At 32.1% G+C, this 18,050-nt stretch overlaps 1 protein-coding gene across 7 annotated transcripts in view; it reads right to left on the reverse strand.

Annotated features, from left to right (window-relative positions):
* Window positions 1-18,050, reverse strand: part of LOC132757782 (uncharacterized) — a 77,972-nt gene that overhangs the window by 4,842 nt on the left and 55,080 nt on the right. For 5 of the 7 annotated variants that reach the window (XM_060749209.1, XM_060749172.1, XM_060749180.1 and 2 more), the window contains exons 13-30: window positions 16,371-17,360; window positions 15,855-16,044; window positions 15,456-15,530; window positions 13,157-13,319; window positions 12,330-12,417; window positions 11,647-11,736; window positions 10,920-11,003; window positions 10,519-10,623; window positions 9,288-9,377; window positions 8,727-8,809; window positions 8,086-8,370; window positions 7,610-7,742; window positions 6,955-7,148; window positions 4,320-4,428; window positions 3,914-4,030; window positions 3,212-3,484; window positions 2,233-2,357; window positions 375-539 (exon numbers count right to left, since the gene is read on the reverse strand). In XM_060749209.1, coding sequence (XP_060605192.1) covers window positions 375-539; window positions 2,233-2,357; window positions 3,212-3,484; window positions 3,914-4,030; window positions 4,320-4,428; window positions 6,955-7,148; window positions 7,610-7,742; window positions 8,086-8,370; window positions 8,727-8,809; window positions 9,288-9,377; window positions 10,519-10,623; window positions 10,920-11,003; window positions 11,647-11,736; window positions 12,330-12,417; window positions 13,157-13,319; window positions 15,456-15,530; window positions 15,855-16,044; window positions 16,371-17,360 — 3,359 coding nt within the window. The remainder of the gene's footprint in view (window positions 1-374; window positions 540-2,232; window positions 2,358-3,211; window positions 3,485-3,913; window positions 4,031-4,319; window positions 4,429-6,954; window positions 7,149-7,609; window positions 7,743-8,085; window positions 8,371-8,726; window positions 8,810-9,287; window positions 9,378-10,518; window positions 10,624-10,919; window positions 11,004-11,646; window positions 11,737-12,329; window positions 12,418-13,156; window positions 13,320-15,455; window positions 15,531-15,854; window positions 16,045-16,370; window positions 17,361-18,050) is intronic. The other 2 variants (XM_060749226.1, XM_060749217.1) reach the window with 2 other exon arrangements.

Raw genomic sequence — 18,050 nt, forward strand, 5'->3', positions numbered from 1 at the left:
TGTTTTAAATAAATATGTTATTGTTGGATGATATATAGAACTACTGTAGAGAACAAAAAGTGTTTACTAGGCCTATTTAGGTTAGCATTTACTAGAAGATCTATTAATAGTTCTATATACAATGGCATGCCCCGTTGGCGCAAGGGTTCCGCTTGTTTCATTAAAGAATTCATCAAATTATTCTGCTCTATGACTTCAAGCTGTTTTGTGATAAAAAACAAAAAAAATTAAGAATCAAGTAACTCTTAAAATAGACATTCAGTATAACTCGCTTAGTTTAGAAATAGGAGTTTTAACAAGTCTAATGTATATTCAACTTGGTGGTTTTGTCATTTCTTTTCTCTCTCACGCAAAAACATTAGAATATAAATTACCTTCATATTTTGCAGTCGTTTACCTCCCTTGGTCTCTTCTGGGTGATAGAACCATTTGACCTTAACCACCATCTGACCGCCCCATCCTTCCCAGAAACTTTCAATACGTCCAACGTACGGCAAATTTGGCCGCCCTGTAGAGAGAAACACGGCGCACTCCCCCACCTACAAAACAAGGTAGATAACTTTTCTCATAACATGTAACATTAGCTCCCTTCAAATGAAGATACGTTATCAACCAAATCGTTTGATAGCCAAATTAAAAACACGCAAAACCTTAAAACGTGTTTTCGGGAACTTCATCTGACTTCTAAAATAACCTCGGGAACTTCATCTGAATTCTAAACTCTGATAATATGATCCTTATCATTTGCTGCAGACATTATTTTAATACAAGAATTTCACTAATACAAGTTGCCTAGATGTAAAATTACCATATTCACGTAACATAACTATATGTCGCAGTTTTTAATTATAATGGTTTTAGCTGGATTAACGTGAAATGGATTAATGACTGATGGTGCATGATAAATGAATGGTAACAAAATTGATAACAAGAACATTCGTAACGAAAAACATTGTCAGACGAGCACAGATTTGTAGAGAAAATATCTTTATCAAATAATTTATTAGTCTAACTTCGTATTGCCACCTTTTTTCTCTTGGTTAAAAACTTTACTCATGTACGTAAAGGAGTATTTTTGCCTATCATTTTCAGAAAAAAATGACCCTGTATCCAAGTCTTGCTTGTATCATAAAGCAGAGAGCCGGGCCAAAGAAATGACGTAAAGCAAAGGCGTAGTTCTTTACAATAAACAAATTGCAAAACAACAACTTAAGAAAAAGAAAACTGGCATGAAAAATGAAAACATGATAGCAGATGAAAATGAATGACAACATGAAACAATGAGATGCATATCATGGAAAAAAACGAAAATGTGGCGTAATGAGATTTAAATGAACGGCACATTTCAGTTCAGTCCATGATTAATGAAATAAATGACAATGAATAAAGCAGAAATGAAGTATATTTGCCATCATGTTGGCATTTCAATAGGCTTAATAAAAGACTGTGATGAAAAAGTGAGAGGATTTTCGGAAATGATTTTTTTTGAAAAACCTTTCTGAAAATACAGTATAGTTTACCATCACAATTCAGTTCTTGCTCCTCTTGGTTTTGTACCTGTTTTTGTATACTTTTATAATTATTTTAACAAATGTACGTGAATTTATACAAACAACAATTCAAATGAAAACATAGATCCAATAAAATAAGTAAGTTGTATATTTTGGCATTTTTATGACGAGTATCTAAACAAACGCTTTTAAAATACGTTTACAATAAGGTCCGTGTAAAAAGTTGTCAAGACATTTTACCGTCAGCTGCTCAATTTTATTTGAATGTTAAAATACCTTAAAACTTCTATCGACGTATACCAAATATTGATATTGCTGTTGGGTTTAAAGTGATACTGACACTCTGGTGGGCATATGACGATTTCCAGCTTTACTCACGGAGGAAGACCTCAAGTGCCACTGCACGAGCGGGCACCCGAGTAGACTATAACAATTTCAAAGCATAAAAAGTACATTTTTGGTACAAAAAATTTAGAATTAAATGTAGAGTATTGGTCAATTAGTAAAATTATACACCATTACAGAATGTCGTTATGGGCATGCTGCATGTATATTAAATGAGGAGCATGATTCCGGTTTTTGACAGTATGGTATATGAATCATAGGTTAATTATGGTATATGAATGTTAGAGTATGGTATATGAATGAAAGAGTATGGTAAATGAATGTTAAAATGATATGATAAGTCACCTTTTATTGACTTTATGACTCTTATACATACCGATAAACTTTCTCTAGCACGTACAACTGTTTTATAATATTCTTTCTTTGCCTTTCCTTTCATACCGGGACGTTTTGTGCAACTTCCGGACCACTCCCATAGACCACGTGGTCGGAAAAGTGTAACTAAAAATAACACCTATGATTAGCTTCTAAATCTATCGCCTTATTTTCGACTATTCAATTCATTGCAAAAGTATTCAAAGTATACGCCTATACAAGAAATATGTACATAGAACAAATGCAGTTATTTTCATTTACAGTCAATGCTAGTTCAGCGAATCAACAGGAAAAATACGTGTTTTTGGAAAAGACATAATTTGAAATGGTCTTAGTTTTTATTAATTATCAATGTTATCATTTACTACTTCATAGCAATGGTAAGAAATTATTGGGTATATATTTATATTGATTTCATCCATAATTCAATAATTAATCAGCAAATTGTATATAGGGAAAAAATAACAAAAAAGTAAATTAAAGAATAGTAGCTAAAATATAAATACAAACGCGGGCCAAATTCATCAATGCCAGGCATTATAACGATTCTGTCCGATTATGATTATTAATACAAACAGAATTCTGTGACTGACAATCACAATAAAATATGTGCAGACATTTAATACACTTGATGAATATGGCCCGGGTAGCTTTAAACATACATTGTACACGTGCAACTGTTACTAAACTGTTGCATGCATTTGCTCAAAACTGAAAAAAAGCTTTGATGACTAACTATAAAAAGACAGGTGAAACTTGTAAAGAATATTACAAAAATTATTTCAGGAAGAACACAATATCAACATGGCTTCATTATCATAGAACAAAACAACATAGCTTTCAATGAAAATAAATTATTTCTTTCTACAAATGAACACAGCAAGCATTCAGTTTCTTCATAAGCAAACAAAAATATTTGGTTTTCAAATAAAAAAAGAAGCTTATTATAACATTTCATAATTACTAAATACCATTCTTACCTTGGCCTTTCTTTTCATCTGAACCATTCTTATTTCCTGATTTGTTCTTTTTGTCATGATCTTTTTGTGTATCGCTAATGAATACATCTTCGTCACCCATAGATTCATTGGACATCAAACGTTCAGCCTTAGGCGGTCTTCCCGGTCCGCGTTTTATCTTTGGGTCTTTACTTGACTCAGATACTGATTTCTTCGGTTCGGTGCTAACACTTTCTGATGTCGACATGGTTCTCCGCCGTGCCGTGAGCAACAAGAGTGGGTTTGGGTCATATTCTTTTAAAACAGTTAATGGAATATTAGTACAAGGTCTTTTCAATAAGGATGATTTTTATTGTTTGAATATTTAAATATACAATAATATCAAAGCCATCGGCGTTCAATAAAATTTTATTGAACTAAGAGATTAATATTTTATCATTTTCAGGACAGCTTTTAAACGATTGTGAATAATCAGCTCTTAGCTCTTTTTAAGGGATAAATTGTCTTTTTATACATTGATACGATCGGAAAACCAAACAAATCGTTGACGATTTCCTAATGGAACATTTATACAAAAATGTGTTGAGAAATAAATGACTGAAGTGAAAAAAAACAACAACAGTAAAAAACATAATTTCTTTTACAAAAAGACATGGACTGACTTTATATATCGTGTGCAAACAAATTATGTCCATATAAAAATATATTGCCTGTGAAACTTACCAACATGGGGAAAATCTTGCGGAATGATTCGGATGTGGTCTAGCGGAATTTTCCCTGTATCACCGTCGTCAAACTCAACATTATATAAACTTCTGTCTGTAATTGGATTTGGGGTCCCTAGCAACGCAGAACAAAAGTGATATGTAAATCTATTGTTACAGTAATGAACGAAAATATTCTAATGACATTGTGATGTATTGTACTAATAAAGTGCGACAACGAATTATTTTTACTTAACTACATGCACATTTAAATCTATTGCATAGACAAGTAAAACATAACGACGGCATATGGAAAATTTCGTCCTGATATTCACTATGTATAAACATAAACTACTGACAAATTAAGAATAAATCGAAAAATGAAAAATTAAGAATAAATCGAAAGAAATCACTTATACGTGTACCTCTTGAAATAGTTCCAGGGTACAGGCAACTAAATTGCTGGCTCCAGTAAGCACATATCCTGGTTCCTTCTTTCAGCTGGTCCCCACTTAACGGTTTCGTGTCTTTTATCTGTAAAAAAAATGAATATTTTCATTTCCAAGTTTTATTTAACTTCAGTACTTCAGTATTAACTAATAAATGTATCATTTCTCCATTTTTCATAATCAACAGTAATCTTTTCCTTGTTAAACAGTAAAACGTATTTTACAGTAAAACGTATCTTTTATGGCTCATTTATGAAGAATGTTATGTCCGAACTCATATCTGTTTATATCATAGCTTAATAGTATGATACATGTATATACTGTCCTAGGATGATAACTTGAGCCTTTGTTTACATAACAAAAACCAATAACAATGCGAAAAATAGGTTAGGCAGATCAATGCCACAACCTATAAAATGAAAATAAAATTTCATAGTACCATATGACTTGTTAGGGCAGTAGGTAGAGCAACCGTGTCAGTAATGTGTTTTACCCGTACAGGCAGAAGTTCGACTACTGGTAACACACATTTATTTTTACCTCAGAACAGCCAATTGTTCAGAAAACAAGTTTGACCGGTTTTTTCATATACATACATAAATATGATATCGAATATTTTATTACACTGCGATCAAAAATACAAAAAGAAAACAGAATGGAAATAAAAAAAAATATATATACTTTAAAATATATATTATAAGAAGAAAACAAAAAGGAAAACGAAAAATAAATAAAGAATAATGATAAAAAACAGAGTTGGAGAAAAAAGTGTGGTTATGACACTTAATGGGGTTCGAACCTATGAGTACAAAGCACTAATAGTTACAATTACTCCGACTTACCGACAGAGCCATAACGTTAATACACAAACGATTCTGTAAGAATAATGCTATATAGTATATTTTACGATATCGGATAATAATCCAGATAACCCCGTTTTTCGACTTTCCCATGTACCGTTAAGACCAAATTATCATCTTAGGACAGATACGTTATATCCTTGCAGGAAATGATATTAAATCTTGTGTAAAACGAAGTATATCAACATGTTAATGTCAACACTCGTACATTTGAGCGACAAAACCAACATAATGGGTTTGCGACCAGCATGGATCCAGACCAGCATGCGCATCCGCGCAGTCTGATCAGGATCCATGCTGTTCGCTTACAAATCCTATTACAAGTCGAGAAACTGATAGCGAACAGCATGGATCCTGATCAGACTGCGCGGATGCGCAGGCTGGTCTGGGTCCATGCTGGTCGCAAACGCACTATGTTGGTTTTGTCGTGACACGGCTCATTTAAATAAACACGATGTCTGAAAGGCGAATTTTTTTACATGGTATGGTGAAGCAATACAGACATGAGCGAAAGCTTTTTAATGTATATTATGTCACGAGACTGACTTCGCCGTAAACTTTGCTTTATAATATGAAACTCTCCAAAACGAATTTATGCTTCCGTGTTGAAGAGCCCCTGCACTACATGATTTTTTTCTCAAAAGCATAACATGATTTCTGTATCGTATATGAATAAGTACACACACGCAAGCTCTCAAAGACACATGCTATATCATTTTCATTGTAGCATTAGTTTTCGCTCCATTACTTTCCCTATGACAATTTTATCCTGCAGTGTACCTTTAATAGGTGACTTTAATTTAATATATTTACAATAAACTTGTATTTCTATAATAAACAGGATATATATTGGCTTGATGTAACTTTATAAGACAGACATGCCATTCTAGAAATCATACACACATGGATTTCTAGACAAGTTTATGATTCCATTATGTTTCTTATTCATAATAAGTTGGTCATCATAAGTACCATATCACGGTTATAATGTATGTCTAAGTGCATTAAACATTTCGAAATGCGAGTATTTGAAACAAGAAAAAAGTAATTATCCGAAGAATATGTAAGTAATTAAATTTGTGGTTATTTTATCTAGTTTAATTATTACACTTAAATATCATGGGTAAAGACCGCATATGTGTGCGGAGGTAAGTCAGTATATCCTACAGATTGAGGACATTCTTTGTTTAGGAAGGTCTTCTGTAATTACGTAAGACATATTTGCCACTGCCAGTTACATAAGCTTAATCGAACGTATCACGAAAAAAGACTACTTATGTCAATGTGTGATATGACATATCTCATTTAAAACACGGAAAGTCAGTAGAACAAGTGTGCATTGAACGTGTTAAAACTTACCAAATCTTAAAGTGTAAATCAACAACAACTCCTTTAAAGTAGAACTTAATTACTTCTTTAAATCTTAAGTATAATTATACCGTTTGTAATTGACAACTTCTGTTAGTAGAAGTTACTACTTTTTTAAACTGAAAGTCTACTTTTACCGTTTAAAATTATTGATTTTTTAGTCTAAAAATTAAAACTTCAAGATGTTTTAATTCAAGTCTATTCTTAACGCTTCTTTAAGGATACACTTATCACTTCCTTTTTCAACACTTAACCCTCCCAGAGGTCTCTTACCGCTTCCTTACTTTTTAAGTTACTGCTTCTCAAAATTAATTTAACACGTCTTCCTATATTTACCGCTTCATTTGCTTCTAAAATAAATGCTTCTCCAAGTTTAAACTTACCGCTTCTTTAAGTATTTCTTCTTGTGAGTAATAATGTGGGCGTGTCTTTCTCTCATTGTCTAGTATAGCTCCATATATATCAGGTGGGCGAATAGCCTTTAGTTCCCCCTCGTGAAACAGACCGTCCATAAACACGAGTATTCTGATACCGTCACACAAGTCGTCTGCTGTTAACGTGCAAAGTGGCAGTTCAACTGAAAATTACGAATAACTCATGAACAAGTTTTATTTTGATAAGACACGTTTGTAACGACACATTTCATTGGATAATCATAACCTTGATATAATGTACACGGTTGCAGCCAATATATGGCCATATACCACGTGAGAGATCTTTATAACTAATAATATATAATGTTATGAATAGAAACCGCATAGCAATTAAATTTCACACTTTGTAAAATAAATGGCATGAACAATTTGCCCAAGTAATTCGATACTTTCGAATTTTAAAAGGACCTGTAGAAAACTATCTTGCAAAATCAGCTTATATAAAATCTAAAACTCAATAAACACAGATAAAGACGATTGAAAAGTTACGTTTTATATCAAAGGTCACGTCTTCTAAGAATTCTTGGAAAATAATTTCAGAAATTCATTTAGAATTGTAACAACTAGAAAGCACGGAACTGTGCAGTATGTTTCATTTTTGTACCTTTAACTTTGGGCTTAGGTTTGAATAAACTGAGTGGAATATCGTCACTGTCGCTGTCGTCATCATTACATACTGATGTCTTCAGCATCATCTTCTTCTCTTGACGTTTCTGGGTCAAACGATCACGTGTTGCCTAGCAACAAAAATGCATAATGATGTGTTCAGTACATTTAAGTATCGACTAGCCACAACGTTAAACGCAATTATTTTTTTTTTAAATATTATGCAAATTAAATAAATTGATATTCTTAAGGAAGTAAAAACATATATTGAAAAAGTATTTATCAATTGTGGCTAAGACTATCATATCAGTATCAATAAATCGAATCCAAACATTACACAAATTTAGTCGAAAAATACATGTATGTATTCGCATGAATTATCCTTTTTTTAGTAAAAAAATCTTTTTTTTTAAAAACCTTTTACACACAACTTTCAACTAAGTAATTACACAATTTAGTAAAAACTTGTGGTACCTTAAGTAATTCTGTAGTTTTCTCCCTTGCTCTATGTTGACTAAATCCTGTCGAGTATTTCTTTTTCACTTTTTGCGACATACTAAGTGACTGGGATTTCTTTTGCTTCTCTTGTTTTGGTTTCCTGTCTTTTTCTTGTTTCTTCACTTCCGGTTTGGCTTTAACGCCAGGTGAAATGGCGTTTGGACTAGTTTGTGGACTAGGGTCGCTCAGGAATATTCGCTCGCTCCTCCTAACGTTCCATTCATCAAGGTAAAGGGGTTTGAGGGGAGTTTTACCTTCCAGCTGAAAAATTTAGTTTAAGAAATTATCATTATTATCCAGTACACTTCAGGTTCAGGGTTGTTATCTTTTGATAACAAAAATAAAATTTTGCACTTCATAAAATTTGATTTTAACAACTGTCCGAAATCAACCAACTAACAGGAGACGTTTTGACAAAACAAAATTACAAAACAAGTAAGTGACAAAACATCCGGTTGACTCTTGGCATAAAAGATTGTTTAAATATCAGCAGCGTCAACAAATCAACAACTACTAGTGTTAAACATAAAAAAGGTTAAAATATTCAACTTATATCTGCATAATTATGTAATAAAAAGACAGGACATCATCATACAACTGAGGCTCACAATACTTACGCTTATTTTTCTTTCTTGTTTTGTGTCGTCTGCTTGCCATCGGAAGAAATCCATGTGTTTAGACTGCTTCGCAACAATCGTCTCTGAAGATAAAAATATTAATATCATATATTGTATGGAATAGAATTTGTTTTTCTGAGTTCATAGCATTTTTGCAGAGAACGTCACAAAATATGTGCGTGTCTCAGATGTCCGTGGCAAACTACTACTTTCTTTTTTTGGGAGACTTTCATTAAAATGCCTACGTAATGATGATGTGAAACCATGGAAAAAATATAAGTTGCTATATAAAGAATCTGTTCATATGTATATCAAAGTTAAAGGCAGTTGCAGAAAGCTTAAATGTTAAAAGTAAATGTCAAAAATACTTAGAGTGACATTCTTTTTCAAATGAGAAACTAAAACATTTAGAGAGGTTTTAATTGAGTTTGATACTAGTGGTATATAAGTGTATCAAATTGTTAAATTAAATGTCAAAGAAAATCAGAAGTCACATGACCTAGACACTATTATATCTGGGTATATTTGTGATTTGATTTGTGTATATCAAAATTGTGTTACCTGTAACGCCCGGTCGTACTACGTCGCATTTCTTTGGCCTTCCCGGCTTCCTCTTTTTGTTTGGTGATTCCGGCGACAAATTGGTGGACCCTTAAAATATGACACAATTCATGTAAATACATCTCCATTTAAATAACTAAACAGTTTTTGGGTAATTAAGAAGAGCTTTTTTAAAGATACATCTACACTGGTAAAATCTTTTTTGTGACTGTCCAGCTTTACAAGTGAAAGATATCCCTGAAGTGTCCCTTTGTTAATGATCGTGGACTTCTGTAAGTTAGCTGAATAGTTTCCTTAGATGACAAAAATCAGAAGTGATAAGTCGTGAATTTTGTACAAACATTATGAGCCGCGTCACGACAAAACCAACATAGTGCGTTTGCGACCAGCATGGATCCAGACCAGCCTGCGCATCCGCGCAGTCTGATCAGGATCCATGTTGTTTGCTATCATTTCTCTACTTGTAATAGGGTTGGTAAGCGAACAGCATGGATCATGATCAGACTGCGCGGATGCGCAGGCTGGTCTGGATCCTTGCTGGTCGCAAACCCATTATGTTGGTTTTGTCATGATGCGGCTCATATATTCAGAGCATCGATTCTACATTTATAACGAAAATGGTAGTTTTCTGTAAATGGAAGTACAATGAATATGGCCATATACCTAATAGTCATTAGTGATATATTATAGTTACTCCATGTTTGACCATCAAATATGTATCATTTAATTAAAATCGAATGGCGCACAAATTAGCTAATCGTTAAACATAGAAACAAACAAAAACGCGTCTTCAATTAAAAGTTCTTTCATATGATTTTACTTTTAAAGCTGCATGCATCCAGATGAGCCAAAATATTTCAAGAAAATGACATCAAACGCGAGAATAAAGACCTAAGGTTTTAAGAAAAGTGAAAAGATTTAACATTCAAGTAATAATTTACATATTATGTGCGATAAATGACCGATTTTGCAGTATTTATCTTCGTATTTTACTGCGTGACTATCGTAGTAAGGGTTATTGTTTGCATATTTTGAACTCTTTTTGGTAATTAAAGTAGATAGAAAGTGCCGCTTACAATGTGTAAACTACTTTTTTTGTTCACTCCACAATATTTTACTTTAAAATTCATTTTCAAACTATTCATGAAATTTTGCTTGAATCTGAAGGTGTGCTGCTTTAATCCTAAACAACGGAATGACGCTATGTGACGGGACATGGAAAGTTTCTTACCATTAGTTTCCTCGACTTTTCGCTTCTTTTTCTGTAAATCTGTCGATGATTTAGCTGCATATTCTGCCAACAAGTTAAGACCGCTTTTAGCAGAATATTCTTTCGCTAAAATATAATCATTTGAGATTTGATTTTATTTGGTTTTATTTGAAAATGTGGACAACAACTATGCCATAATGGCCCATCTTCAGCTGTATTGATATATTAAATGTTGGTATTAATTAAATAAATGTACACAGAAGTAGATTTGCATGACATGAATAATTTTGAACAAGAAATGTGCTCACCGTTATTGCTTCCTTTCGTTAGTTAAAAAGTAACTTTTTTCGAAATGAAATAATTATTTCGAATAATAAAGCCGGACGGAAACATTAAATGAATAAAAATGTCAAAATAATTACCGTGCTCTTTCTTTCGTTTTTTCAACTTTATCTCTTTATGTAAAGAATGTTTCCGGTCGCTACCATATTTTCTATGCCACAAACCTAAATCAAAAGCGTATAATATTTTAAAAAGTAATTTGAAAACAGTTCGGAAAATAACAAATCAATTAAACTAATTGATAAATATATACATGTTAAACAAGTGTTTATACTCGATTCATCGTGATAAAAAATTAGATGTTAAACCATTAATAAAAATATGTGATTGTAAAAACAATACTGATACTCATTTGCAAATGAGTGATATCTAAATTGAGGACAATAATGTCTATGCAAGTTTTTTTCCTTTTTTTTTGCATTTTGTGCGATTTGTTTTGTTCCGTTGTTTATAGGGGTCATGCCTCGTAAATAAATGATAATTAAATTAAGTATTTTTATAAAAAAAGTATATTTTATTACCCATTTATATGACATTAATGACGACAAACTTAAGCCTTAATCGCAAAAAATCATTGGATGTTATGAATCATGAAAATACTATCATGACTACGAAAATCCTTATTTGAAACATTCTTACAAAAATGATTTCCACTAAGTTCGATTAATATTTTATTCTTGAATTCTATTTTTTTTCTCTAACCAAGAAACAAACGCATCCGCTCAATCTACAATATATGTGAGCTATCTCTGTTTTTACGTAACATCCAGAGTGGTACTTGATTATGTAAATAAAGCTGCGACTTACCTCCAACGAAGCCCGTTTCTTTGCCATTGATTTGTGAAAGACGCGAGCGTTTTATCAGTTTTCCAAAGTCCATTGACTTGTTATGACGAGCTGAAAAATATTGATAAACAAAGGTAAAAAATAAAACTCACAGGCATCCGGATGGTAAATATTGAATGAGGCACGTTTCGTTTTCATTTCTACAATTTCATTGTCAAGCTGTTGTTTTGAGTAGTCCATGTCAAAGCCTGATTCTGTAGACATGATTATATTTGCAATACATTCTAAAATCATTTCCATTTTTTTACATATTCGTATACTAATAATGACATAGTTCAAATAAATCTAAAAGACGGTTGAATTTTTGGCGTGATAAATTAATAATCAAAATGCTTTCAATAATTTCTCGGTGAATTTTGTAATAGTACTCACTTTCAAAAACGTTAATCTAAAACTATCCAAAATAAATAGCATAAACTCTGAATACTGCTGAACATTTCTCCACATTGAAATTCAAAGCATGTTTGTAAAAGAATTAGTTTATGACTTAAGATATCTTGCAGAAAACTGTGAATACTTTCATATTGTCGATGGCTCCTATAATTTGTTAGTCCGATTATGCTTATTGACATAGCATCTAGCCAATTGCGTATTCAAAATGGCGGAGTTACGTGACAATTTGTTTAGAAATGATGTGCACATACCATGTTCAGTTCTATCCATTGCCTGTGAACCGCCGGGGAACTCGATCCTGGCTGGCGCTATCAGGTTCATCTTTTTACTTAATGGTATCTAAACAGGCAAGATGGGTGATATAATATATCTTCATTACCTCACTAACTCGTCACAAGAGAACAAAATAATGTAACCGATATATATTATTATGAAAGTATATTCTGAAAAAAGAGCATTTTTTTCTGCCTTGCCTTGAAATATTTTTGTTAAGTTAAGACAAGAATTTTCTTTAAGGGAATACGGAGCCATAAAATTCTTGGTTGAATATGAAAAATATAAAACGTTTGGGCTTTCTGCTATTTATTTGCTCTTTTCGCATTAAAGAATAGATGTTTCCGTTATTCAAAAGTCTTTTCGCACTAAAGAAAACATAAATTTGACAAAACACACTGTAATGGTTTTAAATGAAAAGTTGTTAGCAACACATAAAAGTTATACAAAAAACCTTTATAATTTGTCATTTGTTGTTATTTGTTATTTCTCATACATTGAGGTCTAACTGATGCGTGCCTTCTTGCAATTTTTATAAATAATAAGAAACAAAGAAACTTTATCAACCATAAAATGAAATTGCAACATTTATTTAATTGAATAAACAATTAATTACATATGCGTCTATAATCACACGAGTTACAGTGTTTAAAATGTAAACCAAATGCAATTAACATTCACAAATATGTTTTCGTTGACATTTAAATACTATAGTACGAGCTTACTAGTATTTTAATTAAACGACATATTATAGCATTATAAATGCAGTTAACCATATATCACAATTTATAAACATTATGCACACCTTGAAGGAACTTCCTGTCTTTCGGAACACTCGGTCAACGAGCATTTCTGCGAGTTTCTTCTTCTTTGCCGGTCCATGTTGTCCCGCCGAACCGCCGCTGGTAGAAGATGGAGGGGACGATTTGCTGCCGTGCTCACCGGTTTTCGATTTTGAAAGTTTGTCGCTACAAAAATGAAAGAATCAATTTAATGTCACTTAGAGTTTAATTTGGAGCTAGAGTATTGTTTATAAAGACTGTACTCTTTGTACAAAAATGGACGTTCACTTAAAAGAAATGCTAGCAAGTATTTACAAGTATTTAAGAATAATGTTATATGATAATTAGAATTTTCTAGATATTATTTTACGGCCATTAATACTGAAAATCTATCCGGAGACAATGCAAAAAATAACAACAAAAAAAACTAATGAATATGCAAATGAGACATGGTGTAATGGGCTGTGAGAATAGAAATTTACATATATTATTCCACATATTGTATGCTGAATATGTCATAAATAATATATGTGGTTAACCAGATCACGTGATAATTAATCACATTACATATAATGGTTTATAAGTCAATAATTCATATAGAACATTGTATAATGGAAGTGGATTTGTTAAAATAGGTAATTGGGAAAAACATTAAATGGGTCACATTTTCATTCGGGCTCATTGAATTTTGATAAATGCATTAAAATACAGCTAAGAGAAGGTTTTGAAAAAAAATGTGTATTTTAAGAAATCCTTATAGATTTATAATTAGTTTTATTTGAATTGCGTGTCTTTATGTATACTGAAAAAAAATGATTATTAAAACTAATAATATCGCTTCATTTCGTTTTATTGTGCAACTTAATCATTTCGTTTATGTCGCCATGATAAAAACTTATTCATTCTTTTAATTTTTCAAGCTAGCTAAAGCATTATTCATACTTGCTTGAACAAAATAATTGACTATATATTGTTTTTATTTGTTGGGGGCACCAGTCATTCAGGTATTCAAATATTCAAACTAACACAAAAACCCCAAAACAACATTTGTATAGGTACATGGATATAATTTCTTGTATACGTATTACATTTTTATATCAAACTTTTTAAACAGAGCCATCAATAATAATAATCGGTAGGTTTACATCTGAAATATATACAATATTGAACCATATCAATGAACACGAACAAGTCGATTATTTCGTGTGTTAAACAATTTAGCCATGTATCTAGTAAGAACATCGCTATAACTGTATATAAAAGCAACGACAGCACACAGGTCCATGCAGTTTTGGAGGGATTCTACCGGTTACTTAGTTTCTTCACATCACAATTTTGCACTATGCAAATTCAGTAGGATAAATATTAAAATAATCTCTTGATTACGTTATATTCAATAGATCAGAAGGGGGGCAATTTTCTACTTTCTGTAACGAAATATTCGTTTTTAGACGACATGCCGTCAAACCTAAACCTAACTATATGTGTAGCATCTATTTATAGAATGACACCGATTTGTTGCGTACGTCGCATATACCCCTCCTCCCTTACATTGTAATTTGAATAATACATGCAAAGAACAAGATAAAATTAAGCTTTGCAACTTATTCGTAAAACAAGTCGATTTCCAATGCATAACAAATTGGAAGCCGTCCAATTCCGTCCCACATCTGGTTTACGTGACGGTCTATCGTACAATAGACGGATTATTTACGGTCACCGATCAACGCCTCAGACGAAAATCGACCTAAATTCGAAACCGGCACACTACCCTAATATTGTTATTTAACATTTGCCATACTAATCAATTGCTTTTCGGCTGCGTGAACGTTTCAGTTTGTTTAACGTAGTGTATATCTACAGTTTTCTGTATGACACTACCTTGATATGTATCGTCTGTTACGACAGAACACGAAACATTACGCGGTGATTTTAAGCGTAAGGTAAAGCATTACAAATGTTTTTTGGCAGTCAGAATAGCTTGTCAAAATAATTTTAAACCGATAAGTATAGTGAAAGTCTGACATTTCAACGATTACGGAAAAATGTAATATTTTAAAATAAAAATGTTTTGTCCAAACTGCTTAAAATAATCATATTTCACTTACTAGCTATAAGAAACACATTAATAAATTTAGGGTACACACGTGTAACTGGATTGTGTGGACACATATCATTTATTTTCTTTTTAAAGGTAAATGACAATCGACACCAAAACAATATTGTTATTTCACTGTCTTCTATAAACATGTTATTTTAATGCTTTTGTTTTGTTGTGTGTTTTTATTTAAATCAAATGCTATGTAAATTCTTGCAGCTTACCTTATACTATCTGAGCTTCCACTGGAATCTTTCATCTTTTTCTTTGGCCTTCCGGGGCCTCTTAATGTGTCACTTCTGAAATTTATTTTATAGTTTTTATTTGTGTGTTTTATAAGAAGGTAATACAATAACTGTTTATGTAAACAATCTTTTTTCTTTAAGATTATTATGCAAGTCTGCGAGTTTCAAAGGTAAGAATCTCATTTTAATTTATTGTGGCTAACGTCAAGATCGGGTTTATGCTTAAAATGTCTTAGAATATGTGAAGGTACAGTAAGATTGGCCTTCCTAAATTTCATATTTCTATTTTAGTGCATTTCTTTTTGTGTAAAACATATTTGTGTAAACAAGCAAAATATTAAGTAAACAAATAATAAAAATACTTTTATTGATAGTTACCCGGTCTTTTGTTTCGTTTCGTCTTTTGTCTTGTTTTCTGTGTCTTTTAACTTCTTTGGTGTCAATTTTGCAAGCTGCTTCTGTTTTTCCCTGTATCTTTTCTGGAGCTCTGCCAGTCTCATTTTCATCTGCATCTCAATGGAGTCTATCACATCGTCATCTATTTCGAGAAAAGAATCAAGGTCTGTTTCTTTGAGTTGAGATGCCCGAAAGAGAGAGCATATACAAGTTACACAACAAATACTTAAAGAGATGCTAAATAGAAAAAAATAAACGTCTCTAGTCTACAAAATTATACACTGGATGGAAATTTAAATGTACATCTTTATATTATCACAAGGAACTACTATGTAAATATTATCTAACATACAAAAGGAATATAAATATAAAAAAGAAAGGGTTCACACTTACTACAAGAGGTTAAAGAAATACACTAAAGATTTACCTTTCTATTTTTATTTCAAAAAGAGGGAGGAAACATATGTAAAATTACAACATCATAAATATAAGACTCACCTTCTGGAATTGATATGCCACAAAATGTTGTCATCTTTTTGGAATCATCCAATACTGACTTTTTCTTTTCCTTTTTAGGCTTAAAAGCAAATCCACATTTTATCCGTGGTTTAATTGGTACATCCTTAGCTATTCCATCAATTATATCTTTCTGTTTTCTTTTTTCGGTATCGTCCTTTACGCTTTTGTTATTACTTTTAATATCAACCTTCCTTACTTCTTTTATATCACTTTCGACTTTTACTACGTCGTCAATATGTTCAATCTTTCTTATCGAAGTTTCTTCTTTTGCGTTTTCTTTCGGTATAGATTCTTCATTCAAACGCATTGCACTTTTCTCAGCTAGAGCACTTAAAAGTTCAAGTCCGTCTGCTGCCTGTAAAACCTGGGGATCCATGAATGGATTATACTCAGTTAGGTCAGTGAATATATTCCTGCTTGACCTTGGGGATTTAGCGCGGTCTTTCAATTCCAATTCAGCTTTATTTTCACTTGTCCCTGAGTCCTTTTCACGTTTCAATTTGTCGATTTTATTTGTATTTTGAGTTTTGTCAATGTTTGTTTGTACTTGTAACGAGTCAAAAGTTGACTTATTTGAACAAAGCCCCATTCTTAAATCATCTTTTATACTATTTTTATCTTCCTTAATGTTTGAAGTTTGTGTTACTTCACAACGATGTATCTCCACTGAGTCGCTATTTAAATTAACAGTTTCATTTTTATTGTCTTCAATATCACATACTTCTAAAATTTCATCAGCGTTATCATCAGATTTATTTTCCTCTGTATCCTCGGCGCAAGAATCAGATGCCGGTAACATTGGAGACGTTCCGCGTGATTGAACGGAAGTATGATCGTGTTTAAGCTGCGTCACTTCCGGACAATTATCCGGAACATTTTGTGTAGTTAACAGTGCCTGATTAAGAACAATCGGTACAGTTGGCGATGGAAATGTATATGTACATGGTTGTCCGGACACAACAGCAAGTTCTAAAAAGATGATTGGTTTGCAGTTAGTGACCTGATACATTTGTTAACTTCATGAAACAATAGATGCTACACAAACATTATGATTAAATGCTCATTAAATTTACTTCCTTCTAGTGACCTACTGCATAGAACATAGGGAAGTAATACACCGATAAGGGCAATAAAACATAGTGAACGCAACCTTAAGTATTTGTAAATGAATGCCTAACTTCATGTAAAATTCGGTACATTTGAAAATTTTGAATTTAGCTTTTCACTCTTGCTATGATTTGTGTGATCTCCTTATACATATATCCTTATATATTTTGCTTTATCTAAAATGTTGTGTTTTTTGGTCTGTGTTGAGTATTTTCAGAAAATTAAAAGAAACATGAAAGAATTAACAGTAATTTATCTTTCGACATAAATGTTGCGCAGCAGTCAAAGCAAATGAAAATAAAAAATCGTCGATTTTCATACTAAAACTTGAAGATGACAAGCAGCTTAATAAATCTTATATCAGACCATTTAATTAACCATTACAATGTGTTATTTATGTCGATGAAAATGTTTTAATAAAAGTAGAAAACAATATACATAAGGTGTGTCTTCTAGAAAAAAGAAAACAAATATAAAATAGCATATTAATGGTATGGATAGACAATTTGGGGAGAATATCATTTCAGTGAAAGAAAAATGTTATTACCCAAT

The sequence above is a fragment of the Ruditapes philippinarum genome, unplaced genomic scaffold (assembly GCF_026571515.1).
Source record: "Ruditapes philippinarum isolate M1 unplaced genomic scaffold, ASM2657151v2 ctg244_1_1_1_1, whole genome shotgun sequence".
NCBI classification, from domain to species: domain Eukaryota; kingdom Metazoa; phylum Mollusca; class Bivalvia; order Venerida; family Veneridae; genus Ruditapes; species Ruditapes philippinarum.